Raw genomic sequence first — 10,965 nt, 5'->3', positions numbered from 1 at the left:
ATTCTGTTAACTACATGTTAGCAATAACATTCACCAGCCCAAAAGATTCTGTTCACTACATGTTAACAATGAAATTCACTAGTTTATGGAATTCTGTTAACTACATGTTCACAATAACATTCACCAGCCCAAAAGATTCTGTTCACTACATGTTAACAACAACATTCACCGGCCCAAAAGATTCTGTTCACTACATGTTAACAACGAAATTCACTAGTTCATGAAATTCTGTTCACTACATGTTAACAACAACATTCATGAGTTCAGAAGGTTTTGTTCACTACATGTTACCCACATCATTCACAACTTGAATGTCAATTAGAGCAGCACAGCAGTATTGAGAAATTTCTGTTAGTGCGAGCGAATAAAATCATCACACGTATAGACTGGAAGTAGGTAGAAAGTGCACGGCGTAGAATATAAAATTACTACAAAGCTCACAACTTCACAGGTGAACGATACCCACAAGTTAGCAGGGTAAATAGCAGGTAGTTGGTTTGCAGGGCTTATACGAGTATGTATGTATGTGTGTAGGTACGAGAGCTCAATTTGCTCATACGAAAGCGATTTGTCTGTAGGTACTTCTGCCATGCCATTGCACATATGTACGTATGTGTGTGGTGGACAGTAACGATTAATAAATACTTGTGGCTACAAAAAGGAGGTTCTGACTAGCTCCCTTTCGGTTAATTAATTCAACCACTAACAAAGATGTATAAAATGCGGGGAAGCTGCAGAACCGGCGCATAAAAGCAGAACGAGAACATTGTCTGATGGCAGCTGTAGACACTCACACAAATGAATGCAGAAACCTTACCGCAAATATGTAAAGTAACTCGCTGATTACCTTGCACTATGAAAAACTGATGTACATAAAAATGAGAGCCAAATTCGCTAACAATGAAGCGATAAGCGAAGAGAAAACGAAAATCCAGCAAATAATAAAAAATCAATGAGCTAGAAATTGCTACAGAAGCCAAAGAAAAAAGCACTAATAAAGGCGAACGAGTAAGTAGAGATGCAGTCCTTATACTTGGCCAGAGTAAACACTAGAAAGCAGCAGCACGTTTATACAAATTGACGATTGCTCTTTGCCACGTCAGTTGCGATTACATTTGTGCACACAGCGTCAAACAATGAAATTAAATTTTCGTAGCATGCACTCAGGCGTATGTACATGCACACACATTCTGGAAAATACGAAGTTTTCAGCAAACGAAACTTTCGTTACAGTTAATTTAAACTTTGCAACTAACAAAATCTGCTACAACTTAATTTGCATTTTGTGTCAAGTGGGACTTACTCGGCTAAAGGTCGAGCACATCTTCTGTTCCATTTGCTATGTAACTGAGTAATGGAGTTTAGGACGGCTAAGCAAACAATTGCAGCAGCTTCCTGTTTGTTTATTTCATTTATTGCATTTATATGCATTTGTTTCTGGTTCTCTTCGAGTTGCTAATCGAGCGTTACATTAGGCTGGACCTTGTATGAACCGTGCAAACACTAACTCTTCTCGCTTTTAAGTCAATATTTATTCCGACCTACTTCCCTACTATGCAAGTGACCTAATGGCGACTCTGATTTCTTAAAGAATTTCTGAGAAAGAAAACAGTTGCAATAAGAATTGCAGTGCAGTGCTGAATAACAGGATAAAGAAATATATATTATATATAAGTCGGACCTTAAGGTCGTTACTTACTTACTTAGGTGGACATAACAACCCGTTACCGAGTTACGGCCGACCTCACTAGCTCTCTCCAGGCGCCTCTGTTCCGCGTGCACCTTCTCCAATTCTGTGCACCTTCCCCAATTCTGTACACCAAACATAGGGTTTCCTCCACCTGATCTTTCCACCGGAGCAATGGTCTTCCCCTGCGTCGGCTCCCTTGGACCTCACCCTCGAAAGTCTTCTTTGCTGGAGCTTCTTCATCCATACGCACGACATGCCCTAGCCAACGCAGGCGTTGGATGGCGATGCGTTGAACTACGTCAATGTCGACGTAGAGCTCATACAGCACGTGGTTCATTCTTGAACGGTAGTCTTCGCCAACGCGCACAGAACCGAAGATCTTACGAAGAACTTTTCTCTCGAACACCCCAAGAGCGGCTGCATCGCTTTGTGACACTACCCATGCCTCTGCGCCATAAAGCAACACGGGTATGATGAGCGTCTTGTAAAGTGTCAGTTTGGTCATGCGAGAGAGGGCTCGACTACTCAATTGCTTACTTAGCCCATAATAACACCTATTAGCAAGAGTGATTCTCCGTTTGATCTCCAGGCTGATAAGGTCGTTATTCAAAGCAAAAATGTCATGCTTTTCTTTGGAGTTATACCAAAAATTATAGTATGAAACTACTTCGGATCGCCTTGTGAATGTTAGAGTACCCTAAATGCGGATAGGCTATACCACTATTTTGCTGTAGCGGAAGATGCATTCGAAGCTATCAAATGTGAAGCTATTAAACACAAATTCACACATATGTAGATGGCGCTAACTACAAATATGTAGATATAAGGTTAGACTGGTGTAACAGCAATCTGTGGCAGAGAACGCCTGCAAAGCTAGCTATGAAACGGGAATTCACACATATATAGAAGGCGGTAGTTAATATATATGAAATTCTCAAATGCGTAACCACTTTATTCTAGGCTTTAATCTCTGCTAGTGTAAATCAGTTTACAAATTTACAAGTGTCCATTTTATCCTTTGTTAATTACACCGAATCTTGAGCTTTCAAATCACGATATGCGAGCAGCATTGGAATTTGCATTTGCATTTTTTATTGTATCTTTTTTTTGCAACGCTATCGAAAACAATTACTTGTATTGAGCTGTTCCTTACTACAGAAATGTCCAGAATATAAAGAAAAGGCAATGCAAAGAGGCGCGACAGGCAATGCCAAACCGAGTGTATTTCTGCCATTAAAAAGCTCCTCATAAAAAAAATATCTGCCGTTCGGAGTCGGCTTCAAACTGTAGGTCCCTCCGTTTGTGGAACAACATTAAGACATACACCCAAAATGGCTTCTCTTGATTATAACGCTCCGTCACGTCGTTGAAGCATCCTGGGGCAATAGTGTTATGCTGAGTTGGAAAACTGTACTTCATGCAGTTTACTCAACAGACTGAGCTTCATCACATTATCATTTGTATTTTTGTATAATAACACACTTTCAGAGCAGCTCTTCGTTTCTTATGTAAATATGGAAATTTTCCCCCGGGGAGTTTGGTTTAGAATACAAAAAAACCTTTCGTGAGGGGCCGAAAAACTGGCAAATTGCCTGAAATTTGGATATAGGTACCTATTCTCTACCTTACTGGTACCTTATAATGGCTAATAGAATAACTTATTTTGTGTTATCACCATCATGCTTCAATGTTCCCCCACTCTTAGTGCCTTAGGCGCCGTAAGATCCCAATACATGTGGGGTTTCATACATTTCCGCACAATAGTTTGTTTATTTTCTGTACTGACGGCGAATCTTTATCTCTATCCCTATCTCTGCCCGCAAGGTCCAGGTCGGCAGAGAAATTCAAGCAAGCAGAACGTTCTAGCTCGATGGTTGAACGGCAATAGAAATGGGACTAGTCACGAAAATGGCGTTGGATGCTTAGGGTGACCCCACGGATTAACGAGTGGATTTGTCGCAAACACGGAGACGTTCATTTTTTCCTCACGCAGCTTTTAAACGGATATGGATGCTGCGACGAAGCAAAATTCTTGGACGAAGATGATACTGTCGAACATGTGGCCTTTTATTGCATCAGGTTCTCTAAGGAACGCGATGATATATCACCGGTGTGTTTCTAACGCTCAATACTCTAGTCCCACAAATACTTGAGTAGGATGAAAAATAGAAGACGGTACAAGCTTTTGCAACACGAACTATTGTGGAACTTCACATCATTGATTGGAGGCAAGAAAATGATGCTAGACGAACGCAGCAGCACGAACAACTGGCGTATTGGTAAATTGTTTGTTTATTTTCTGCACTGACGTCGAATATAGATTATCTCTATCTTTATGTCAATCTCTATCTTTATCCCTATATCTATCTCCATTTCTTCTCTATCTCTATCTACGTCCCCTATCTCTATCTCTATTTCAATCTCCGTCTCTGCCTCTATTTCTATTATCTCAACCAAGAGGATCCTAAAGGTATGAAAAAATAAATAAATGCAAATTTTGCGCACCAATGTCTGGACATACTCTTATTGCTTGGATGAGTACCGAATCCAGGAACTGTTATTGATAAGTTACAAAAAATACTCGTCGACTCGTGTATCTCGGTATATATTTGCAAGTTGAAACGTAAGCTCTCCTCTTCATTTAACGTTGCCGAATAGCATAAACAATGTGAGAGATTGTGGAGTACTAAAACTTAGTATTGGAAAAATATTGCTGAAACAAAGTCGCTATGGATTTCTGTAAGTCTTTTTCTCCATTTTTGTTTTGAACACTCACATTTATTGTTTCTTTATACCCCTCTAAAATGTACAAAAGCAAAGCATCTGAACGCTTTTCCGACTACAAACGCCAGAATATGATTCACACCCATTTACTAATACTCACTTAGCGCCTTTAACATCGTCCACCCCCTTCCAGTCTAAGCAACTTTCGGCCCGTGTCATTCATCACGCCCTCCACTCATAGCCACCTCACTCAAGAGACCCCTTAAGTTGTTATATTCAGTAACACTCCCACCTCTGCGCCACACTTTTCCAAATCTGCAATTACCTCACGCTCCTTAACCCAATTCCAAATAGTCATTGTATTCCTCATGCATTTGCCCCCTTTCTCTGTCAGTTCCGCATTTGCATCATAGTCGAATGCCAACATGGTTAATTAATTTCTTGGTATACCCAAGCGCTTCAACGCGTCAGCAGCGAATACACAAAAATGCATTTAATCTTCTCTAGTCACAACTGTAGTTGAAGCCTTCAAAAACCTTCTCCCACTCTCAGCATGAAAAAATCGTGTGCTGGGTGCTTCGCTCACTAGCAGCAGTGGGCACACAAGCGTGTGCACAAATTTCACATTTTCTACATTTAGAAATGAGAAACTCTTGAAGATCCAAACTTCGAGATGAGCGGACGATTGCCATCTACAAATTTAGCAACATTAAGTTTGTTGAAAGAAATTTCGGAACACACAAACAGAAAGTCATCATTTCCCTTTTGCTATTTGGGGCAAATCAATTAAAAGGATTGGTGAGGAGGATTGGCAGTCTTTATTGTAGCTTTAATGATTTTAGTGACATTATGGTTACTTACAACATCGCACTGGCGTCAGTCTCAACGACAGATGCTGATAAGTAAAGTTTACCAACAACGCAAATTTGTGTACACACTTTTGGGCGCAAGGCCGTACGTATCACACAAATTTTTTAAAGCCGAACATATTTGAGATTTTTGCTGGATAATTGCACAAATTCTCTGCCTTATATCGATTTAGAGCAACATTTTTTTTGTTTGGAAGGCTAAATGAAAACTAAAACTTGAGCAGTACAGAAGAAAAGAAATTAATATGATTGGAAATAAGTTGAGGATTATATACAGAATTCAAATACATACATAGAGAATAAATGTCCTTTGCATACACATACATGAATTAATATAAAATCCACGCATATCGTTTTCCGCAAATAAAACGCAAAATTTGTTAATTTCACTCACCAATTGCCATGGCTGTCTCTTGTGCATCTCCAGTTACCATCTTGACACGCACACCGCTTTGCATCAGCATCTCAATGGATTCGCGCACCAATGGTCTCGGCGGGTCAGTGATACCCACGAGACCACAATAGATTAGATCCTGTAGGCTGCGTCCTTTGGCCAATGCCAGCACACGCAAACCCTTTCGCCCGATTTCGTAGGCCTCCGCTAGGAATTCCGCTTCATTTTGCTTTGTTAACGGCACTGTCTGCGTGCCAAACATGTATTTCGTGCACTGCGGCAACAGCATTTCTAACGCCCCCTTGGCGAAGAAAATTTCCTCCTTGTTATTATTGTATTTGTGTATGCACTTGACAGCCATCATTTTCTGTTCGGAGGAGAATGGATACTCTTGTATGCGCACATAGTTTTCCGCTGTGGCATACATGCCGTTTTTCATGGCAACAGCGATGAGTGCACCCTCTGTGGGCTGGCCGAGCAGTGTGCCATTTTGTATGTAGGCGTTATTGCAGACCGCACCTATTTCGAGCAAGTTGGTGATGTTTGCCTTAGCCATTTCAACATTATTGCAATTGCGTATATGTATCTCGCCTTGGTCATTGTAACCGGCACCAGTGACATCGGCCATGTAACCGTCTGATGTGATGATGACAGTCGCTGTCATCTCATTTTTCGTCAACGTACCCGTTTTGTCCGAACAAATGACATTCACGCAACCGAGCGTCTCTACGGTAGGCAATTTTTTGACGATAGCATTTCGTTTGGCCATACGCATCACACCGAGTGCCAACGTGACTGTAACCACAATGGGTAGACCTTCCGGTATGGCCGCAACTGCCAGGGAAACGCTGATATTGAACATTTCGGTTAGTGGTTTGCCTTGCAACCAGCCCAACAACATAATCACGCCAATGATGAGAAACGAATAGAAACTCAATTGTGCACCGAGTATGTCCATCGATTTCTGTAGCGGTGTTTTCGGCGCCTCCTCGGCTTGCATCATCTTGAAGACCTCGCCAAACTCGCTGCGCTCACCAGTGCTCACCACAATACCTTTGCCGTTGCCGCAACGCACTAGGGTGCCCATAAAAGCGACGTTCTTCATATTCGTGTGATCTTTATTGGTCGCGCTGCTCAAAATGAGTTCTGTGCTCTTGCGCCCCGGTTCTGTTTCACCGGTGAAACTCGATTCATCGATCGATAGATCGATCGCTTCGAAAAGTCGAATGTCGGCTGGTACACGATCGCCCACATTCAAATACACCACATCGCCGGGCACTAGCTCACGGGCCAAAAACGTATCGAGTCGTCCTTCTCGCAGGCAATGGCACTCGGGTGGCACCAGCTTCTTCAACTCTTCCAAACTCTTCTCCGATCGATACTCCTGTATGAAAGCGACCGTTACCACAATGATTATGGCTATCGTTATGCTGACAGCATCATCGTACTGTTTCATTATCACCGAAACCAGCGCACTACCCAACAGAAGCAGAATGAGCGGATTCTTGAACTGTTCAATATATTTCTTCCATGTGGGATCCTCTTCATTCACATTCAATTCATTGTGACCTATAATTTTCGAACGATATTTGGCCTCGGTCCATTTGAGGCCGGTACGTGTGTCGACCTGTAGACGGCCGGCCACCTCGGAGGCGCTGTACGTTGATGACTCGGAAGTTGTCAGCAACATTTCGGGCGTTAGGGTTGAACCCGTCTGAAATTTAGTTAAGAAATAGATAAGAAATTATTATGAAGGAAACAGATTGCGATCATAGAAGAGCAACACAAGACAGAATTTTGAAATGATACTCATAAAGAAATTTATTTTCAACACAGCACTAGATAGTAGGTACGGATTAGTAATACGAGCAAAGACTTATAATAAAATGGCCATAAATAACTAGATCATAAAATCTTCCGAGCTTAACTTACAATCCGTAATTTAAAAGCGAGATTTTTCTTGTTGATTGGCGCGATAACCCCTTACGCGATTTTGAAGGATGGTTCCATATGCAGTTTAGGTAGCTAATGTGAGAAGGCCAGGATAGCTGGTTATGCGAAAGAGAACGAAAGTTCGCACGATGCAAGAGCGAAAGGCTACAATTCAACAGGATAAAATCATTGTGACGCCTTAATGAAAATTCATGAATTGTATTGGCGTGTCACCAGAAAAAAGCCGCTACTAAAAATAATACTTTTTACGGAGGAAACTAAAATTAATTTCATTGGTGCTGACGGGAACACTTTGGTTCAATGCGGAAAAAGACCAAGAGTTACATCCCCAATACAAAACAAAGACCGTGAAGCACTTTGGTAGGTAACTTGAAAGTTTGGTGGTCATTTTCTTGGAATGGAGTTGGACTAATAGTGAGAATAAATGGCAGCATGGATAAAGTTGCTTATATGGATATTCTCAAAAATACGATGGAACCATATTTCTTTGAGTCCTCTTGGTTATTCATGGATGATAACGACCCCAGATAAGCAAAAGTGTTGAAAAATTGATTTCCCAAAGAAAAAATTAGAGTGCTGGATTGGCCAGCACAAGGGTACGATCTTAACTTCATTCAAAATCTATAGAGCGTTATTAAGGTCAAAACTGGGCAAAAAATAAATTCTAAATGCCAGTAAACTATGGAAAGGATTACAGGAAGCCTGGAACTCAATTACTTTGGAGAGCTGCCAAAAGTTACTAGAAAACTTACCTCACAACTGTGGAGCAGTTTAAAAAAATGGATACTCAACAAAATACTAAACAGGTAGGTATTTAAATAAAAAAACTTAGCCAATCTGAAATAACTAATTTCTATTTTCGTAGCAGTTCGATAAAAGTGCACTATTTCAGTGACCCGTTCAAAATGTGATATATTCCGATATTTCGAGCTTTTTATAATTGTAGATAATTTTAATTGTACCAAAATAAGAAAAAAAAGCTCGTTCCCACGACAGTCGGTTCTACGTAACCGGAACGACCCGGATTTATATCCGGCCAAGGACTGTCACTTCAGTGATATATACGGGGAATGCTTACGCTGCTACAACAACAAAACAACAACAAGAAAAAAATCTATTTTTCCTCTATATCACAAAACCACAATCACTTGCGTTCAGAGCAATGCAGCTGCGCAACCTCATTTTATTAGGTTATAATAGTTTTAATCCACTTTATTGATTAACTTTGCTATAAAAAACTCAAATGTATTTGTAAAACTCAATATGCAAAGTGTCTCCGCTAACTTCGCGGTATAGATATACAGTCAGCGTCGAAATAAAGTGTACACCGCATATTGATAAGTTTTGATTAATTATTTATTTATTCTGTAATTTCAATTATTTTTTATAAAAATATAATTCATGGCACAACAACTACCATATAAAGCAAGGTTTCAAACTTTTTATAAAATTTAGCAAATTTTCGTCAAAACTTCGAACTTTTTACTCTTTTTGCACTTTTTAGAAAATTCTTGTATGCAGTTTTATAGCTCATTGAATTTTGATAGAATAAACTGAAAGTTTCAAATGGTTCAAAAATCGTGTTGATTTTTGACAATTTTTTCGGCTGACGGTGTTGGGTGTTTTCTTCCGAATAAAAAAATGTAGGCGTTAAATGGAGAAAATGCGCAAGACCGCGTCCGAAAAAAATTCTGAAAAATCAATGTGATTTTTAATCTACGTGAAACTTACACTTTCTTGTAAAAATTCTGAGCAAAAAGTTAAAAGTTTTAAAAAAAATTTGGCAAATTTTATGCAAAGTACGAAACTTAGCTTAGCAAGGTAGTTGATGTGATATGAATTATATTTTTATAAAAAATTAATTGAAATTACAAAACCTTATCAATATGTGGTGCCCACTTTATTTTGACGCTGCCGGTATGTATTCAAAATTATTTACGTACAAGCTCTTCGCTGAATTTTAATATTCACTGCATGCAATGTTGGTTTGCATATTTGTTTGCATGTAGGTACACCCACATATATATACATATACATGTTTGTATATATATATGCATACATACGTCATTACACATTTCCTAGTAATTTTGCTTTACAATGAAACCAACAGCGGTCGAACCGAAGAATCTTATCATTGCCTGCTCATACTCTCTCAAAGCTGCTGCTGCTGCTGATGATGATTATGAGGCCACGTGGTACACATAGAGGCATGACGCATATGTAGTTACAAGTTTATTTAAATATAAATACAAACATACATGAACATGCGCTTTGGCTGAGCAACAAATAATCGAACAAGTACGAATATGCTGACGGCGTCAGCTTCAAAAGCGTCACGTGAAACTGACAAATGGTTGTTGCTGTTTTTAGATAGTAAGGCTCACTGGCTGGCGACTGGCATTGGCGTTTTGTAAGCCACTGCACAGACATTAGCTGGATGGCTGGCCAACTTGTGCGAATTGGGTGGCTGAGTTGCCTGCCTGGCTGCCTGGATGGACATGACAGTCACATGTCAACGCTGCATTGTACAAATTTTGATGAGTGGCAAAATGATGGTAATAATGATGTTGGCAAATTAGCTGGAGAAGGCAAGCTTAATCGTAAGCGCGCATATGAATTAGTTCTTTCACAAATACATATATAAGTGTATGTATGTAACTAAAGTTCTTTGCAATCTCAAATGCAGAAGAAGAATGTGAAAGCAAGCGAAAGAGGTAAGAACTCACTCCCACAAGCTGTGCACACGATATTGAGAAAAAAAAAATGAAATCAGCGCATGTGCATGTAATTGAGCTCATGCATGTGTATATATATGTACATATATATAATACTTGTAAGTATGTATGTATATATTTAGTACCTAAGCAGCAGTTCAACAATGTATTTGTGGTGGAGTGCAAGCAGTACTCGTTAGTAATTAGTTTTTAGCTGGTTAAGCGGTAAGGGCACCGCGAATAGAGTGTCCAGATAACCAGAATTGGAAAATCAATTTAAATAGAACTCCAACAGTGTGAGATAGCAAATTGGCTTTATTTGCTTTACTTTAACTCTCTGTTAGACACCTTTTTTTAATCTTCGGTTGGTCACACCGGACTGGCCTTTTTTCGTCCTGTTCGAGGATTCTTTTTAAAAGGTAGAAAATTTTAAAATTAAAGAAGCTGCCTGGAAGCTCAAGTCGTTAGATATAATAGAAATATTCACGTCCAAACTCTAAAAAGTCTGGCCAGACGCGCCTGCCCAATGGAGGATTAAGCTGTATTCATGCCACTTGTGTACGAAATAGCACAGCATTCAAATGGCCAGGTCGACTTTTCGGGCAGTGCTGTAAGCGATCA

At 39.9% G+C, this 10,965-nt stretch overlaps 1 protein-coding gene across 3 annotated transcripts in view; it reads right to left on the bottom strand.

The window, feature by feature from the left end:
- Nucleotides 1–10,965, bottom strand: part of LOC129242807 (calcium-transporting ATPase type 2C member 1) — a 128,765-nt gene that overhangs the window by 33,100 nt on the left and 84,700 nt on the right. For all 3 annotated transcript variants that reach the window (XM_054879658.1, XM_054879660.1, XM_054879659.1), the window contains exon 2: nt 5,678–7,391. In XM_054879658.1, coding sequence (XP_054735633.1) covers nt 5,678–7,391 — 1,714 coding nt within the window. The remainder of the gene's footprint in view (nt 1–5,677; nt 7,392–10,965) is intronic.

Source organism: Anastrepha obliqua, chromosome 3 (genome assembly GCF_027943255.1).
Source record: "Anastrepha obliqua isolate idAnaObli1 chromosome 3, idAnaObli1_1.0, whole genome shotgun sequence".
Lineage (NCBI taxonomy): Eukaryota > Metazoa > Arthropoda > Insecta > Diptera > Tephritidae > Anastrepha > Anastrepha obliqua.
This window is presented reverse-complemented; position numbering and strand designations above follow the sequence as displayed.